General features: G+C 47.9%; 1 protein-coding gene across 5 annotated transcripts in view; it reads right to left on the reverse strand.

Moving 5' to 3' along the window:
* Positions 1–14,657, reverse strand: part of CIC (capicua transcriptional repressor) — a 275,907-nt gene extending 261,250 nt beyond the window's left edge. For 3 of the 5 annotated variants that reach the window (XM_029576646.1, XM_029576643.1, XM_029576642.1), the window contains exons 1-2: positions 11,158–11,274; positions 8,016–10,865 (exon numbers count right to left, since the gene is read on the reverse strand). In XM_029576646.1, coding sequence (XP_029432506.1) covers positions 8,016–10,865; positions 11,158–11,212 — 2,905 coding nt within the window. In that variant the 5' untranslated portion in view covers positions 11,213–11,274. Of the gene's footprint in view, positions 1–8,015; positions 10,866–11,157; positions 11,275–13,934; positions 14,004–14,580 lie in introns of those variants that run through there. The other 2 variants (XM_029576644.1, XM_029576645.1) reach the window with 2 other exon arrangements.
* Between the last annotated feature and the right edge of the window lie 4,624 nt (positions 14,658–19,281).

Below are 19,281 nucleotides of genomic sequence, written 5' to 3' on the forward strand. Positions count from 1 at the left end.
TTTTTCCAGGGATTGCAGTGCTTTCTTCAGGTGCAGTCTTTGGCCCTGTCCCATGCTCCTAGAGCAGATGCGCAGGGGGAAAACCTTGCCTGGATTTTTTGTTGGGCACCAGAGTACTCCTGGAGTGGCAGCGGATCATCTGGATGGAGATCCGGAAGGTACAGATGACGCAGATTCTGCCTCACTTGAGGATGGTGAAAATTCCCTGAATTAGAACTGTATAGAACTGCCAGCTCTGATTTGCCAGACCTTGAAAATTGCATGCAGTTCCTGGGGTGGATTCAGTGTCTGAGCCAAAGAGAAATCCCATTTTGGTTTCCTTGCGTAAAGCCTCTTGTTTTTCCCCGTGATGGAGGCCATTCAAGAGTTAATTGATCTTGAGTGGGGCGCCCCACAGGCTATTTTCAAAGAAGGTTAGATTTTGGAAGGCCTGTACCCTCTGGATCCACTGCTTATGTTTTTCCCAAGGTGGAAATGCATTTGTGTCTACAGTCTCCAAGCAGATCACTATTCCCATGGAAGGAGAAGCAACCTTGAAGGAAGCTTATGCTAAAAAGAGTTAGACTATCCTAAAGCGAGCATCTGAAGCAGTGGCAATTACCTTGCAAATCGCTTTTTGTTGTTCCTTGGTGGTTCACTCGTTTGCATCTCTCCCAGGAGATTGATGACTCAGTGGTAAACTCCAGAGCAGTTGTGGAACCAGCCGGTGCCTTCTTGGTGGAGGCAGGCTATGATTTGGTCCGCACTTCAGCTAGAAGGGTGGCTTCAATAGTAGCAGCCAGGCATCAGTTATGGTTGAGGAATTGGTCAGCTGATGCGACCTCCAAGGCTAACCTCACCAAAATTGCCCCTTAATGCTTTTGTTTGGTTGCGAGGTGGAAAATCTGGCCAGTAAGTGGGGCGAATCTCCAGTTCCTCATTTGCCGGAGGATACAAAGCAGGCACAGTGCTCCTTTCACATGAGGGGACGAGCTAGAGGATCTAAGTGTTTGACCCTGTAGAGGACCGACCTTCAGAGGTCTTAGACCTTTCGGTGGGCCTCAGTTCTTCATCTCTGACAACCAGATGTGCAGGCTCAGGTAGTAGAACCTCCCGATGAAGATTTGCCAACCCACCCCCAGGCACAGGAGATAGGGGGATGCCTCTCTCTCTCTTTTATTAGAGGTGGGTCGAAATCACATTGGATCAGTGGATGCTGGAGGTAATATGAGAGGAATATGCGCTGGGACTTCACAGTGTTCCTTGGGACGCGTTCATGATGTCTCCCTGCCACTTACTACAAAAAAAAAAACAAACAAACCAGGCAGTGGAAACTGCATTGGCAAGGCTCCTCTGTATGAGGGCTGCAGTCCCAGTGTCCACGCCTCAAGAAAATACAGAGCGATTTTCTATTATTTCGTTGTTCCAAAGAAGGAGGGCTCTTTTCATCCCATCCTGGACCTTGAAGGTGTCAATAGTCATCTGCGAGTGAAGCATTTTTGTATGAAAACAATGCACTCTGATAATGGCCATGCAGTAAAGGGAATTTTCTTACCTCTCTGGATCTGTCAGAGGCGTATCGCCACATTCCCACCCGACAAGAACATAAGAAACGCAGTTCTGGGAAGCCACTTTCCAGTTCGGGTGCTGCCCTTTGTTCTGGCCACCACTCCCAGAACCTTGTCCAAGGTAATGGTGGTAGTTGTGAAAGGATGGACTCCTAAGTACACCTGTATTTGGATGACTGGCTGATTCGCACCAAGTCGCTAAAATAGAGCTGCCTGTTGTGGGAGCTCGGCCGGGTGGTGAACCTAGCCAAAAGCAGTCCAGCCTAATCAGTCACTGGAATACCTGGGGATTTAGTTTGGCACAAAACAGGCCAAGGTGTTCCTGCTGAAAGCTCGAATTCAGAAGTCGCTAGCTCAACTCTGTCTGTTGTTGAACACTCTGCACCCAACTATAAGTTTTACGTGTAGGTCCTTGGCTTAATGGCAGTGACCTTGGAAGTGGTGCCAGTGGTGCCATGGGTGAGGGAACATATCCGTCCTCTTCAGTGCCCCGTGCTGACTCTGTGGAATCCGCAATCTTAGGGCTATTTGATTCAGCTCCACCTGCCGATAGAGGTTTTCTCCCAACTGCAGTGGTGGCTGCAGAGGAGGAGAAGTCCATTACCTGCTATTAAGTTCACTTAGAGAATAGCCACTGCCATTAGCAATGGTTACATGGAATAGACTTAGTTTTTGGGTACTTGCCAGGTTCTTATGGCCTGGATTGGCCACTGTTGGAAACAGGATGCTGGGCTTGATGGACCCTTGGTCTGACCCAGTATGGCATTTTCTTATGTTCTTATCTACATAAGGGCGTTTCACTATCCCCGCCAGACTAGGATAGTCCTGACAATGCATGCAAGTCTCCTTGGTTAGGGAGCTCACTGTCAGGTGCTGGCAGTACAAGGGCGCTGGAGTGCAGAGTGTCTCTCTGGAACATCAATCGTATGGAGGCCAGGGCAGTCCAGTTGGCATGTTTATATTCGGCGACAGGCTACAGGGTCGCTCGGTCCGCATAATGTTGGACAATGCAATAACTGTGGCTTAAATCAATCAGCAGGGAGGGACCAAGAGCCAGCAAGTATCGCAGGAAATAGATCATCTTATGGAACATCGCAGGCTAAGACAATGTAAGAGCAGACTTTCTCAGAGGGGAGAGTGGGTGTTGTCAGCTAAGGAGTTTCAGCTGATTCGGGATCACTGGGGTATCCCATTCCATGACATGTTGGCAACTCTGCACACTGCGTAAGTTTCACGATTCTTCAGCCACAGAAGAGATCAGAGGTCATTGGGATCGATGCCCTAGTGCAGGAGTGGCCAGAAGGCAAGTTGCTGCATGCCTTTTCTCCATGGCTCATGTTGGGCAGACTGATTTGAATGATCAAATGCCACAGAGGAATGGTGCTCTTGGTTGCTCCTGATTGGCCTAGGAAACTGTGCATGCAGATCTGCGGAGGCTCCTGGTGGATTTGCCTCTTCAACTTCCAGCACACAGGAACCTGTTGCAGCAGGGGCCCTTCCTTCACGAAGAGTCAACTCTACTTTGTTTTACGGTTTGGCCCTGGACAAGACTCGCTTGCTGAAATGTGGATACTCTATAGTGGTGATCTCTGCATTGCTAAGAGCTAGAAAGTTCTCCACTTCCTTGGCCTATGAGCAGATTTGGAGAGTGTTTGAGGCCTGGTATAAGGATTGTGGTACTCTTCCTTGTTCGGTCAAGATACCATTCATTTTGAAATTTTTGCAGGATGGCTTGAATAAAGGTTTGGCCTTTTATTCCTTAAAAATACAAGTAACTGCTCTCGCCTGTTTCAGGGGTATGGTCAATGGTGGATCCTTGGATCATTCTGATATGGTCTGTTTTCTGAAAGGAGTGGAACATTTTCGTCCTTTGCATTTCCGGTGTCCCTATGGAGTCCCAATTTGGTTTTGAATTTTTTGGTAGGCCCCACATTTTGACAGCTATGTACTCCTATCCTTGCGGTTTCTGACCTTGACAACAATGTTCCTTGTGGCAAATTGTTTTGCATGTAGGGTTTCTGAGCTGCAGGCCTTGTCTTGCCAGGAGCCGTTTCTATTTTTACCAAAAGTTCTCTCTGAGTTTCAATTGAACCAGTCCGTCTCCCTGCCATCTCTAGTCAGGGAGAGAGATGTAGAAGAGTCATCTGTTGCAGCCCTTGGAGATCAAGCAGCATATGGTCAGATATCTGGAGGTCACTGGGCCTTTGAGTAGGTCGGATTGCCTGATTGTCCTCCATGGCAGTACTAGACAGAGAGCCAGTCTCACGGGCTACAATAGCTCGCTGGATTTAGGAGGTAGTCACGACCGTATACGAGGATGCTGGAAGCCGTTACCTAGTCTGGTTCAGGCCCATTCCACTCGAGCTCAGGCAGTGTCATGGGCAGAAGTTAGATTGTTGTCTCCCGTCGACATTTGCCGAGCTGCAACGTGGTCCTCCTTACACACCTTTGTCAGGTATGTGCAAGCCCCAGAGGACGCAGTCTTTGCATGTGCAGTTTTGACTGGACCGCAGGCAGCCCCCTGCCCTATTCAGGAGTAGCTTGGGTACATCCTACTTATTATGGATTCATCTGACTGGATGCTAAGAAATGAGAAATTACTACTTACCTAATTTCCTTTTCGACAGTCAGATGAATCCAGCTTCCCTCCCTTGGCTGCCGTATGATTATATAATGATCCTCCTGAGTGCCTACATATTACAGGGCTTACTGGTAACTGTTACTCCAGTCCCTAGACTAGTGTTATTACATTCTTGAGTGAGTTCAATGTTGCCTGTTGGATGAGTTCTACAATGGTTATCTGTTTTGCATTGCATTTTTTGATAGTCTGTACACCAATGCTTTTGAAGAGAATACTGGCAGGCTGATGTCACTGCAGGGGTATATATACTGTGACGTCAGCTTGTTCTGTCTCCATCTGCTGGTAGAGGTGCATAACCCCAATTGTTCTGGATTCATCTGACTGTCCTAAAGAAAAGGAAATTATCAGGTAAGTAGAAAATTTCTCAACATACGCAACAGAAGATAAAATGTTTTGGTGGTGTTATGCACACCATGGCTTTAAACAGAAGTTTTTGTCTTTGAAAAACTATGATCCTCACACTATTTTTGTTTGGTTTATCTATCACTGTGCAGTCTTATATCCACGATGACATTTTGCTAGAATTCCAAAATAAGTCAGAGCAAGGACTACCACTTCAGCCAGGTTATCAGGGACAGGCAAAGTAAGTCCTGGATTTGTCCTATGTTGCATTAATGAATTTGCAGACCCTGCCTTTCTTAAAGAGATTGAAACTACAAGTCTATAGAAGCAACAGGGCAAAACTAAACACTGAAACATACTTAGGCGGTTGAACCCATGTAGTGACAGCACTCAGACATTCTCCTGCATCTACACAACCCGCCCATGACACTAATCTCCTGTACTGCATTTGTACTGCTACCATCAATAATCCAAAGATCTTTCAGCTATCAACATGTTAATATGAAACTGTGCCTTCTGCACTGGTTTCTTGAAGTTGTAGAACACTGAGAAAATGATTAGCAGAAAGATTGATTGCAAGTAGAAACTTGGAATAATTTGAAGTTTCTCCAGAGGTGCCTTGTTTGCTAGTCAGTCATGTGTCCCTGCCTGCTGTACTGTGAATGACCACTGAGGGGAGCCATGAGATCTCCAACTAGCAAAAATAGCAAGATCAGAGGAAGATATAGAAACTACTTCAAGGAGATGGCAGGGAGACTCATAGCCCCCAAGATAGTCCTAGCCCCTGTGTAATAGTGACACCTACTGGCTGATTAAGAGTGCACCTGTACAAGGTTGCAGTCCCTTCCTCTCAGCCAGAGAACTAATACAGCAATAGCTGGACTAGATGGAAGAGGACTGTCATGCCAATAAAGTTATCTGAATAAAAAATGGGGGGCAGTATCTGTGTAATAAAGGCTGATGGCATCATAACCACAGGAGCTGGTTTCTATGGAACTGGAGACTCTAAGAAACAGAAGCAAATTGCAGGACACCCCCCTACCTCGCAATAAAAAACAAAAAAAAGGACTCAGTCTCCTGCTGATCTTAGTAATAGTTACACAGTAAAGTACTCTTGAGCCCTACCCCCAGCAACAGGTTAGGAAAGTAAAGTATCGCAGGAGAAAGCAAATCTGCAGACTTGGAAGTCCTGTTCCATCAAGCTGTGACCTAGGGCTATCATAAGGAACAAGCCATAACCCAAAGATGCCATCAGCAGCTGCTCTGTATTGGTTTTCATATATGCATGCAAGGATGATATCCTCATGCAAGTTATTTTCTTAGGGGGAAGCATATACCTCCATAAAACTCTAGGGCACCCTTAAACCGAGGCTCTTTGAAATTAGAGTGCTTAAGAACAGGTGTTTCTAAACAGCAACCAAAGCCATATACGGAAGAAGCTGCTCTCCAACAAGGCTTCACTGAAAGAAAAAAGTGAAATCTGTCTGCCATAAGCACTGCCAGGAGGCTGCAGATAAAGAGAGAGGAAGTATGGGAAGCCCTGCACAAAGAGGTTCCCAGATAACAGGTAGAACACAGGTTGTGCGAAATGAATTTAAGATCAACACTGCCCAACAGTTCTCTGTTGAAAGCTGGACAGGAGTAAGGAGTGTGACCATGCCTGATTGTTCCTTGATGAGAATCAAACAGATGCTGAACGCGCAGCCCCCAGCAGTGGGTGCCCTGGTTGCTCTCAGCTGTTTATTCTGGCCTCTGACCCCACCTCAAAAAAAGCAAAACAACTTCTTTTTTTTTTACCTACGTAACTGGCTAATGAAATAATTTCAGTAACCCAGAGCGACGGAAAGCTGAATGAGAGCATGTGCGTCAGTGAGCTGTGGTCCATGCTGGACTCGCTGCTAGACTCCATTGATTGCCTCTCTCTCTTGAATGTAAGAGCCGCACTGCTCTTCCCTGCATAACCCACGATATAAATAGAGGTGCTGCCGGAAGCAGCACCTTTCCAGGAGCGAGGAGGAGAGGCCGTCGCTCTGGTTACCAGTTGCTGAGAGACAGCAGTCCGGCCATGACGCTTAGGAAGTGGCAGTAAGTGTCACTGTCCACAGGTCCTGCAAGCACTGAGAACCATCGAAGAAAAGAGAAAGGAGACACATACAGAGTTAAGGGAGAGAGGTGAGAAAATCATCACAACTCTGGTTATATCTCCTCGCTTCTTCAATGGCTTTTCTTCTTCATCAAAATGTATTACTCTGGCAAAACATGTAAAAACTGGCCAAAACAGCCCCTCACAAAATGATAGGCAAACACAGCCTCTATACAGACATCAAAGCCCCTACCTCTGGTGTAATGGAGCATGCCTTTCCCTGGTGCCACTTCCTGTTTCACTGTTCCACCCCATCGAGGCCTGGATAGGCTACTACCATGCTGACCGCCACACTCCAGGCTGCCTTGCCCCAGTACTGCAGGCACGGGTATGTACAATGAGCGACTGACACATGATGTGCCCGTATACCCATATACTATGCATGCATGGGCAAAACCTATTGTCTCAGTGCATGCTGCTGTTTGTGTGCACACAGGTTCTGCCCTTGCCTCCACGTGTACGACGCGACTTGCATGTGCATACATATGCTGCACCAAAATAGAAAAAAAAATCACCCACAGGCAAAGTGCTTTATGAAGATTGCCATTGCAATAATGATTCTTTAGATTTGAACGACAGAGCTGCAGCTACTCTGCAAGCAGAGAAAAGAGCAATGGGGAAAGCAGTTTCTGATAATACATATATCTCACTTATGTAACGCGTTGTATGGATGTGTGCTCCCTCAGAAGTGCGCATATCTTCCACCTGTACAGTCTTGCTATCCTTGCACACTCCGGCCTACAAACTTCCCAAGACCGCCTCTTTTCCCCGGGAGTGCCCTGACATTCCAGGATAATGGTAATAAATTAGCACCATGAGCCAGCTGGTGCCTCTGGGCAGAGAGTCCACAAGTTCAGTGCACACTCCCAAAGTAGTAACATACAGAGGTGCCTGGAGCATTGAGGGACGATGGCTATACCTCTGAGTACTCTGTCCTTGGACAGTCATCTGCACTCAGGTGGTAGCATTTGCACTACACACCAAGGATTAAACAGGACTGTGGGTCATGCAGACATAGCATAACACTCCTTGTACAACACGTCAAGGGTTGCTAACTCAATCCAAGCTGACTGTTTTCTTTTCCAACAGACTGATCCAGTCCTGGTTTTATTCCATTATAGTTATGGAGATGTAGTTCTGATTTCCCTATGTAAAGCAAGATTATGTCTCCCTCCACACTGAGAGTCAAACCATGACTGGATCAGCCTCTTCAGGTATGGGTGAGATGGCAACCCTACCCATGTCTCCACCCTCAGGAAGCAAGTGTCTGACCATTGGACATTGCAGCCAAAGCACAGACTCATATACAGCCATATGCAGAGTGGGGCAGCAGCCCCCTTACCTGTGCCAGGTCTCCCCATGATAATTTCCTTCTTGGGCACTGGGTGGCTGGAGTAGTCACTGGGCACAATAACAGGCAGCAGGGCCGCAGGTGAGGGGTGGAAGGCCACAGGCTGGAAAGGTGAGGATACACTGAAGCCTGAGGAGGCATGGTCCGAGGTTCCTGTGGCACTGGAGACAGCAGGTGGCCCTAGCAGAGCAGAACTTGGCTGGCTGGAAGATAGAGGACATGATGTGCTCTGGATCTGTGTGGCATTGATGGGGACTGGGATCTGAAGCTGAGTTTTGGAAGGGTGTTCCTTGCTGCCAACCTTAACCACACGTGGACTGCTACCCCTGCCACTAACATCCAGGGGCTTTTCCAGGAATTTGGATGGCAGGGGCACATCTGGGTTGCGCACAATGACGGGGGAGTCCCGTTGCACTGCTGGCACTCGCCGAATGGAGGGACTAGGGTCAGACGTGATGCCAGCAGGCGGGGACAGGAGTAGTGAGGGAGATGGTTCCTGGGAGCGGGAGAAAAGTGCAGTAGGCGACACAGCTCGAAAACCACCAGCAGGCGTGGAGGGTGTTGGGGTATGGGAGACAGATTCTACTCCAGAATCCATGCTGTCACTCTTCTGGAAGTCCGCACTAGAGCTGATGCTGCTGTGGTGGAATTCCGGCTTCCTCTTGCTGGGGCTCATAGGCACAGTGAAGGTTAGGCTGGTGTGGAAAGTAGGCAGGATACCAGAGGAGTGCCGCTCCCGGTGGTGAGAGTGATGCACGATCTCTGGTGTCAGCACACCACCTTTAGGGGTGCTGGCACTCACATGCCGGCTGCGTGCAGCAGTCCTTTGAATTACTGGTGAGGCGTTGATGGGACTGAAGTTGGCTGGCCGGAAACCAAAAAGAGGGGAAGGTGAGGGTGAGGGGGTTGGGGAGAAGGGAGACTGGTTGGATACCGGAGAAAAGGAAGGAGTCCCCGACCTTGGGCTACCTAAGGATACCAGCATATTGGCTGCCTCACATTCATCAAAATCAAAGCGGGACAGATCCGTAGAAGCCACCAGACGTGGCCGGGAATCTGTGCGGTTGCTGCTGGCCTCACTGTCCCGTGATGTCTCATCCCAATCAAATTCAGTGCTGCCTTCCCGTGGTGCACCACCCCGCCCCTCTGACAGGTTCTCCATCTCCTTGGTGCGCATAGAGAGGTGACGAGAACAGTAGCCTCGGCGTTGGGATTCTTTCATGCAACCGTCCCGTGAACAGAGACGCCGCCACTGCTTGCCATTAAATTTCTTGCGGATGCCATTAGGTGTGCATACCACATCTCCCTTCTTATACTTCTGCTGTGCAGCTGTCAGTGGAGTGCGTGAGCGTGAGCCTGGCGTGCTGCACTTGTCCAATGAGGCACTGCTGCTGCGACTGCCTGCATCCTGACTCAGCAGGGGGGACTGTTGCTCGGAGGGCCTCACCAGTGTGGCTGTGAATGCTGGAGACTTTGGAGGGGATAAAATTTGGTGCTGGGGGGCAGGAGGCAGCTTCTCCTCTGTTGGGGGCACACTGAAGCTGATTTTGGAGACCTCTGCATCTTCTGCTTGCCTGAGCTCCATGGCTGGTCCCCCAAGGTTCTCTGTCAAAGTGGAGGTGGCTGACATATTCTCCATAGAGGGACCCAGAAAGAAAACAGGATTTGATGGCTTTTTCTTCTCCCCTCCATTTCTTGCAGGCTTTGTTCCCTGCTGCATCTCCCTGCTCCATGGGGAACTGAGGAGTCGGAGGCTAGAGCCTGTCACCCAAACACACTCCTTCTCTTTCTTTACAGGCCCTGGCACCACCTTGCTCAGGCGCACCTTGTAGGTCACAGGCTTCTGGCTGACTTCTACCACTACACCTTCCTGGTAGTTTGTCTCATTCTGGTTGGCACAAGTGCAGACAGCTGTCCCCACAGCCACAGTGCTGGGCGAAGGTGGCATGTCCAGCACCACATTCACATCAGCAGCACTCTGGGCGCTGTCATAGTAGGTGACAGCCCCATCTCCACTAAACTGGATGCACAGATCAAGGCCACGACGGACATGCTTCACCACACCTGGCTGGAAGACACCATCCCTTCGGGCCAGAACACGCTGGGACTTTAACTGCCGTATGTCATAGTCCATAATTGTTTGTTCTGTGCACCCCTCCAGCTCCAATTTTGTCTTCTCTGCATCATCCTCCGGGTCTGTGGAGTGTTCACTGGCAGTATCTGTGGAGGAGGAGCGGGCAGATGCACATGTTTCCTCTAATGCAGGAGCAGCAGCTTGCTCCAGTCGAGCTTCTGATAGGGTGCAGGCGCTGCCACTGCCCACTGATGCCTCACTGCTACAGGAGTCCTCTCGACCCTCCTGCCCAGCATGGTCCTCCACATATTTTTTCTTGGGAGCCCTGGATTTAAATGTTGTGGTCTTCCGGCTCAAGGAAGGCTCCCATTTGGCAGGGTCACACTCTCCCTTGATGATGGGATCATCTCTTGCACTCTCTGACCCCAACTGGGATTTCTGGCCACTGCCTTCCATAGGGCCTTCACCCTCTGGCACCTTTCCTCTGACCTCATACTCTTTACAATTTGGCCCCTGACTCTGGGGTTCTAACTCTTTATCCTGGGACACCTTCTGCTGGGTCACAGAGAGTTCATTCACATTCATTTCTACCTTCACTTGCATTTTTCGGGCACCCACATAAGGTGGTTGCTCCACAGACGACGACTCTTCTTCCTCCTCCTCAACCTTCCGCTTTTGGGTCTTTATTCGTGTGGATGGAGGTATCTTAGTATGAGGACCTGTGGCCTTTCTCACTGGTTTCATCTTGCTTTGATTAATCACAGCACCTGCAAAGAAACAAGCACTAAATAAGCACCAAGCACATTCAGATGAAGACTGCAGTGAGTAAAGAGAGACTCGTAAGTGTCCTCTCAATGCCTTTCTGATTAACCATTTGAGTGCTGGTAATAAATTTGGTCTCAATCACTTTCAGCGTAGGTAGTTTCCTTCCTGTGAAGTGCAAGGATATGCTAAATGACTACATCTCGTAGAGGAATGGGGCTTTCTGCAGACCAATGGCACTTTGCGTGGGGGAGGAAAAAACTTTCCACACTAGGAAAAGCAAGCTGCTTGCATTACCATGATGCAGGACAGAAGGTCGCAGGCCAGGCCTGATGTCACAGCTCCTCTTCATGCATTCACACCAAACCACTCTGTGACTTCATCAGTATATGAAAGTCTGCTGCTTTTGGGGGCCTGAAAATGATGGGTCATTATTAATTTTCAACATCTTAACAGGATTTTGTTGCCAGACGGGTGGAAATAAGAAAGAGCATTTAAGGGGAGAAGGAATATTTTGCTGTGCAGTAATAACTGTACCACTCAGCTCACTGATAACCCCAACACCACTTTCTTCCACCAAAAGCATTTTTTCCCTTTTTACTGGCCAGTGCCAGCAAATTAGTTGTAATAAGAACTGGAGATAGTCCATTTTCTTTTTTAGATATTGGGTATCTAGCAGCATAACCCTGCATCAAATCACTATCAAACAGCCGAACTACAATCTATCCTTTTTTCCTGTGGAATGAAAATGGTCACATTAGAACTGTAAAATGCTCCAGGAAAAGCAAGCTCCAAATCCAAACATAGCTATGCCTGCAAGACACCACTTCATTACAAGGTTGGTTTGGTTTAAGGAAATAAGATTTTTTTTTAAACAATTGCTCTTATAGAATTTTTTTAAATCGTTTTCATAGCTTAAATACATTTATGATAAGATGCTACACTGGGTCTATGATCCCGGAGCCCTGTTTGCAATCAGTTTTAGTAAGGGAACTTTATTTTAATATGCGATGTCATCATGCTGTTTGTGTGTCCTGATGTGAATTGTTTGATATTGTTATTGTAAATTTGTATGAGCTCTATTTTTACTTTATATCTCACCTCAGCGTTCTAAGATAAGATGAGAAATGAAATGTAACTGAAAAAAATAGGTTTTAAGCTTTTGTATGACTACCTAATGTTAGTAGGTACCTATTTTTAGGTAAATCCTGTTTGGCAGCATAATGACATTAACATTTTTATTTTATTTATGATTTATTAACTGCTTTTTGCAAGTAAACTTTCATCCAATATGATATACAATGGAATTAAGCACAGGACAATATAATCCCCCATCCTGTCATAAGCTACTGGTATATCGATCATAAATGTGTTTCTTGTATACGCTTGTGGTTACTATCAAAATATCACAATGGCACCAACCATAGAAAGGGGTGGCATGATACAGGTCAGTACTGAGATGCATTGGTAGAACTGTCTGAATGGCAAGGGTGGGCTCCGGTTAAGATGTATTAGCAGAATTATACAAGATGCTTAGTACTGGAACAGAAAAGGGTGCTATGGGTCAGGATGGAGGTGTATTGGGAAGTTCCAAATGTGCGGCGTTCAGTACTGGAATAGGAGAGCGAGCTGCAGGCCACAACCAAGGTACTTTTAATGCTGCTCGCAGGGTTGAAAGTCTGATTATTCTGACTGTGAAGAGTAGTCTGCAGGCGTTAAGAGGCTGCAAGCACTTGATGTGAGTTCTAGCAGCAGGGGAGAGATGTAGGAGGAAGGTGTGTGCAAAGCTTGTGTTTTACGGGGGTGTATGAAAATCAATATTCATAAGGAAAGATAAACCCCCTTCAGCATATGCAGAAAATTTTCAACCTATAGCACAGCAAGACCTTTGAAGATAAATATAAAAAATGTGAATCGAGTTGTAAAGAGGCATTTTTTCCCCTGGATGCCTGAGAAGGTGAACATGTGTGTTAGACTATATTGTTCTCTTACAAGCCCTGAATCACAGGACAGTAGATTCACAATCATGGCAGTGAATATTACTAAACTTGACTGGCGCCTGCCAGCATTGCACACAATACCCAGAATGTATTAGAGCTGCAGAACACCCTTCCCTGAGCATGGGAAGGGACAAGTCCAAGCATGCTTATGAATCGCAGCCAGTCATGCTGCTAAAGTCTCAGGCTAGCAGCTAACGGCAATATCCAGCAGGAAGATCCATTTACAGAAAAGATCTTCTTCCACCCCCCCAAAAAAAAAAACAAGCAGCATAATGGACAACCAGCTGACAGGCTAGAGAACCATGGAATCTTATTTATATGGTCTTTAAATAACTGCACAAAGCATTAACCTGACCCCCCCCAGCATCATATGTACACACACTTTACTTACTGGTGCATGAGGCCTTGCAGCTGTAAAAGAGCCTCAAAGGAAAACCAAACAAAATTTGCCAATCCCAGACAGGGCAAGGATAGCAACAGTAGAAGTAGGTTCAGCACTATCACCAGAGGAAGCAAAAACAGATATACCAACAGAACAGGAGCCACATCAGAAACAGGAATAAAACCAGAAGTGGAACCGAGAGAAAGAGGATTAACATCAGGGAAATAAAGCAGGAAAGAACAGAGGTAATGGCAGGAGCAGTAGCGGGAAAAATCAACACTTACAGTAGAAAGAATCTGCCCCAGGAACAGCAGGGCCGGCAATAGCAGAAATAGTACAAGTAACAGAAGCAGGGATAGCAACAGGAAGAGGAGCAGGAAGGGAAGCATGGATAAAACAGCAGGAAGAGAAGAAACAACAGTAACAGGAGACGGAGGACTGGAACAACTAACCCCTTCCCCGAAAAAATAAAATACTAAATAAATGGCTCAAGAGCTATAAGGGCCGCTTATGAAAGAAGGGGGGAGGGAGGGGCAGGGGAGAACCCCTGGGCACAGAGCCCGTCACTGCCCAGAGCCAGCGCGGGGCCGGGGCTGACTGACTCGCTGGAGAAGTTTACCCAGAGAATGCGGGGACGAAAAACCCCAGGAATTTCCCCTCTCTGGGTCCCGCCGAGCCAAGCCGGTACTCACCCGGCAACCCAAGGCCCCGCCGCCGCCAGGAGACCACGGGCTCCGGCCTCTTTTACTCCACAAGACAAAATGGTGAATGAAGCTGGAACAGCTGGAGGGCTCTAGCCAATCAAAACTCACTGACAGCTACAGTAGCCAATGGCAGCATCTGGCCTACCTGTCAGGGCGGCGCAAGCTGCCACAGCACCCTAACTGGCACTTACAATAACTATTAGCAGAGGAGAACGCCGAAAGTAGGCGAGGTTATTCCAAGCATCCCCGCCCCTCCTCATGAAAGGCATTTACAGTAGCAAACAGTACGAAAGGAAAGGTCGGAGGGGCGGGACTATCACAAGCCAATCGGAGTGCAGCCAAAGCAAGTTGTTTACCGCGGATTAGCGCGCAAGCGCCAGGCACCCCATGTGGGCTCCTGGGAGTTGCAGTCCAAGCGCATGTATTTACGCCACGACTTGATCGCATTGCTACAACATTGAAGACTACAGTTCCCGGCGTGCCGCATGGCAGGGAGTCCTCGCCTGGAAAAAAAAACTCACAAAATTCTCCCAGTTTCAAGGATGACACTAGCTGCCCAGGAAATGAACGGACACCAACTGCTGGAGGCAATTTAGCTCTGGTGAAAAGTCAGCTACCCTCTCTTGGAACTCACCCGTCTACCCGACCAGCTGTGTACCCTCTGCTCCCCTTAGCTCCTCGCTCACCGATTCCTCTCAGCAACAACGAAGCCGTCCCCGCCCTCTTCTCACTATCGACCAATCGGAAAGCCCTATCGCCATGACGTCTTCTTCGGGGGATGAAACAACAGCGACAAGAAGGCAGGGCGCAGTTAGCCGGGTCTCCACGCGCCCAGGGCGCGCGTGCGGGACTGGTTGCTAGCTGATGTCACTGTTTTGCAGGGGGATTGGCTGCGACTGGGCAGCTGGCCGCAGCCAATCACAACTCAGGGGAGTGACGTGAAGACGTATGTTGCCAACAAATTGAAGGAGTAGGTGTGGCCATTGGAGAGTGGAGTAAAAGTTACACGCAAAGCTGCGCCGTTGTAGTAGAGTGCCGTTGTTGTGCTCAGAATAACAGTACATTGTTTGCGTGCTCCATGCATTCTTCTTTCTGTAGGCTCCACTTAAACCTGTGCCTTCCTTGCTTGATCTCTGTTTCTTCCTTGCCTTGTGTTCCCCACACGCTGTATGTTGCCTTGCAAGGTCTGTGCATCTTTCTCACTAATTCTTCCTGCTTGCATTCTGCATCTTCCCAGTATGCCCTCCTTTCCATGCTTTTCCCCCCATTCTCTTAGCCGCAATCGTCTTGTGGCTGGCTGCACCTCCTGTTCTAGTTTGTTCACCTTTCTTGTGCATCCAAATTTGAACCCTCTATGCATCCTCACACAAAATGAGAGAAAAACCTTAATAAATTAGGCCCTTAAATTATGAGCCCATTAGGGACAGGGAAATACCTGCAGTAGCTGAATGTAATTCTCTCTGAAGTGCCAAAAAGCAGAATATAAATAATAACAAAAAGAAGAAATAAAACAAATTGCCAGAAATTAGCTGTGTTCTCCTGCAGATAATGAGATGGACTGCTTGATTTCCATTTCTATGGCGGATGAAAACTTGTCCACAGTCCATGAGTAAACCTGAAAAACATTCAGAAGAGCATAACAAGAACTACGGTGGCTACTAGCAGACTCCCTCCTCAGTACCTTTCATTTCACTGATAATGAGGTTTTCTAGTGCAGTGGTTCTCAAAATCCTGCATCTAGCCAGTCAGGTTTTCTGAATATCCACAATGAATATGCATGAGAAAGATTTGCATACAATGAAGGCAATGCATGCTAATCTATCTTTGTTATATTCATTGTGAATAGCCTGCAAATCTGACTGACTAGATGCAGTGACTGATTTAGGAGTTTGGCTCTCCTAGGCACTATTGGTGCTTTAGCCCCCCCCTATCACCCTCCTTCACCGAGGTTGGACATCAGGGAGCAGAAGGTCTAAGTCTGCTCGGGGTAGATGCTGTTTGTGGCAAAAATGTAAAAATTCAGAAGCAAATTGGCAAACATTTCCATCATTTATATTACATTATAAAAGTAGTTTTATACTACAATTAGTATAATTTTATATTATTTTTCTTGAGTGAAGAAAAGTGATCTCAAATATCAGTACAGGGAGGAGACAAGGATGGGGGGAAGGGAGGGGGATCAGGAATGGGGTGAGGAGAAAGGGGAAGGGAGGGGGGATCAGGAATGGGGTGAGGAGAAAGTGGGAGGAGTATGGAAAGAAGACTAGGGATGGAAAAGATGGGAGAGAGAGAGGAAAGATCTTGGATTGAGGAAAGGGAGCTGGAGAAGGAGGGGTTGGGGAGTGAGTTTCAGGATCTGGAGGGAAGGGAGAGGTAGGAAGAGAGGTTTCAGGATCCAGGGAATAGAATCCAAGATCAAGGAAAGAAGGATTTGAATTTCAGTAGGTGGGGAGGAGAGGAGGGAGGTGTCCCTATTATGCATCTCCCTCTCTTAACATCCACCAAATCTGAAACACACACACCCTCATCCCCTAGCCTCTTTTCCCACCCTCCAATGATCTATATTCGACCACTCCTAGTTTCCCAAAAATGATCCTCCTCTGATCTGTCTGCTGCAGGCTGTCCTGATCCCTGCATGCTGCCTGGAAGAAAGGTGCTGGATCAGGAAGGAGAGGGGCATTCTCTGCTGAGTGAGATTCAGCATAACTGAAAAGCAGAACATCTTCAGCCAGTCTGCTTCCCCCACCACCAGGTTTCTGCTGACCTAGCCACAGGCCTAGTGTGCCCATTGACAAATCCAGGTCTGACCAGATGTGCCCAGAGGACTGTGCTGAGAATCATTTTTCTAGGCCCTTAGGGCAGGGGTGAGTAAACTGACGGACTTGAACAATCCTGAAGGGGGCTGCCCAATCAGGGAATTAAAAAATGGCTACACTGTTGAGTCTGGGTGTTGAGGAGGCACTGCCAGAAGGTAGTGATATTATCTTAAGCTTGCCATGGCTTAGCCTTGCATCTCTTTCAGTGGGCAGGGAGCTGCTTCTGCTGTGGTCGGCCCAGGTTGGGAGCTGCTTGCTCTGAGGCAGAACTGGATATGGGAACAGCCACTGCAGTGCTCCCCCACCCAGGAAGAGTTCCTGTTGCTGCCGGGTCCCTACCCAGAGAAAGAGATGACTGCTACTGCTCGCAGAGGGAAAAGAAGTGGTGAGGCAGGGGAGGGGAATGGGCAAAGAGGCCAGAGAGAATGAGAAAATGGAGGGAAAAGAGGATGGAGATTGGGAAGGAAGAATAAAGGCAAAAAGTGTAAAAAAGTTAAGTAAGCAAATCAAAACACGAGAAAATAAAAAAGATGAGCAAACTAAGAAAACTATAAAAATAGGAAAAATTACTGAAAAACGTAAAAAAAGAAAAAAAAAAAGAGGGGCAGCGTAGGATGAAATTTTTTTCTCAGATCATAAAATATTTTGGCTGGCACCTAAGTTTTTTATTTTTCCAGCCATTACCATTGTGGTAGGTGGCCTGTGTGTCTGGGTATGGTGTGGAATGTGTTTGTCTGGGTTTGTTGTGTCTGTGCCTCTCTATGTCTGTCTGAGGTGTGTCTTTGTGTCTGTTTTCTGTCTAGGTGTGGTATCTCTGTGTCTTTGTGCCTGTCTGGGAATTAGGTTTCTGTCTCTTTGTGGAATGTCTTTGTCACACTGTGTCTGTCTATATGTGGGGTATCTGTGTTTGTCTATGTCTAACTGGGTATCTGTTCTCTCTGTGACTGTCTGGGTATGGGGTGTCTGCCTCTCTGTTGTTATGATTGGAAGCCCACAAGTTACCCCACAGACCGCTGCTCTTACCTCTAGGGCCGGCCCTGGTGCATGTGGCAGGATGCCGCTAGTGATTCCGGTCAAGCCGGCTGCTCCTCAACATGGCGAGATGCCGCTGACGCACAGCAGACTCGACACTCCTGTACTCCTCCCATGCTTCTTCCTAGGCGTGGGCCTAACACTTTAATTTAAAGGGCTCGCAGCAGGAAGAGCCCTGTGGCGCTCCTAGATGACGTCAATGAGCTAGTTTATATAAGGCCTTGCTAGCCCTGCTTCAATGCTCGGCAACATGTCCGCCTGCTTCATAGTAGTGTGACTTGCCTAAGCGTCCTGTCTTTGGTTCCTGAGCCTTCAGCGTTCTTGTCCTCGTTCTTCAGTCCCAGTGTCTTTGACTTCAGTTCCAGTGGTCCTTGCCTTCACCTTCTGTTCTTTTACATGCTCCTCACCTGCTTGTTCTGCTCCTTGCCTTCCTACCCTGCCTATCCGTCCCTCCTGCTCTACGGATGGACACCTGGTATTGTCCTCGGCCTGACTTCTGGACATTCTCGCTTGGCGCCTGCCACTGACCACTGCCTGACTTCTGGACACTCCTGACCGCCGCCTGCCTCTGACCGCCGCCTGGTCTCAGTCCGCTCTGACCCTGCTATGTTGACGAATCTCCGCCATCTGCAGAGGCCCCCTCCTAAGCCCTGTCAGCCCCAGTTACCCGAAGGCTCAACCCGAGGGGAAGGAGGGCTGCTAAAGGTAAAGCTCCAGTTGGGGCTCTGTTTTGTCCAAGTCTGCCTGCCGACGGAGGGGACCTGCAGGGTCCGCCCTGCAAGTTGTCTCAATCCCGCCTCAGACTAAATGTCCATGCCCATAATGTGTGTGTGTGTGTGTGTTTCTCTCTATATATAGTTAACCATCTTGGGGGGCTCAACCAATTACATAAATGGAAGGGGGGGCCACAGCTCAAAAGTTTTGTTCACCCCTGCCCTAGGGATTGGTGGAGGAGTGCAAGCTGTGGGGGACACTAGCTGTGAGAGGAGAACATAAGAACATAAGAACATAAGAAAATGCCATACTGGGTCAGACCAAGGGTCCATCAAGCCCAGCATCCTGTTTCCAACAGTGGCCAATCCAGGCCATAAGAACCTGGCAAGTACCCAAAAACTAAGTCTATTCCATGTTACCATTGCTAATGGCAGTGGCTATTCTCTAAGTGAACTTAATAGCAGGTAATGGACTTCTCCTCCAAGAACTTATCCAATCCTTTTTTAAACACAGCTATACTAACTGCACGAACCACATTCTCTGGCAACAAATTCCAGAGTTTAATTGTGCGTTGAGTAAAAAAGAACTTTCTCCGATTAGTTTTAAATGTGCCCCATGCTAACTTCATGGAGTGTAAGGAATGGTGGAGGAATAAGGATGTGCATTTGGTTTAGCCAAATCAAATACAAAAATCGACTCAAAACAAAAAATCTGCCTCTTCTTCACCTGTTATCAGCAGCATCTTACAGTATCCCCTCAAGTGTGGGCAGGGG

The sequence above is a fragment of the Rhinatrema bivittatum genome, chromosome 14, assembly GCF_901001135.1.
Source record: "Rhinatrema bivittatum chromosome 14, aRhiBiv1.1, whole genome shotgun sequence".
Classification (NCBI taxonomy): Eukaryota; Metazoa; Chordata; class Amphibia; order Gymnophiona; family Rhinatrematidae; genus Rhinatrema; species Rhinatrema bivittatum.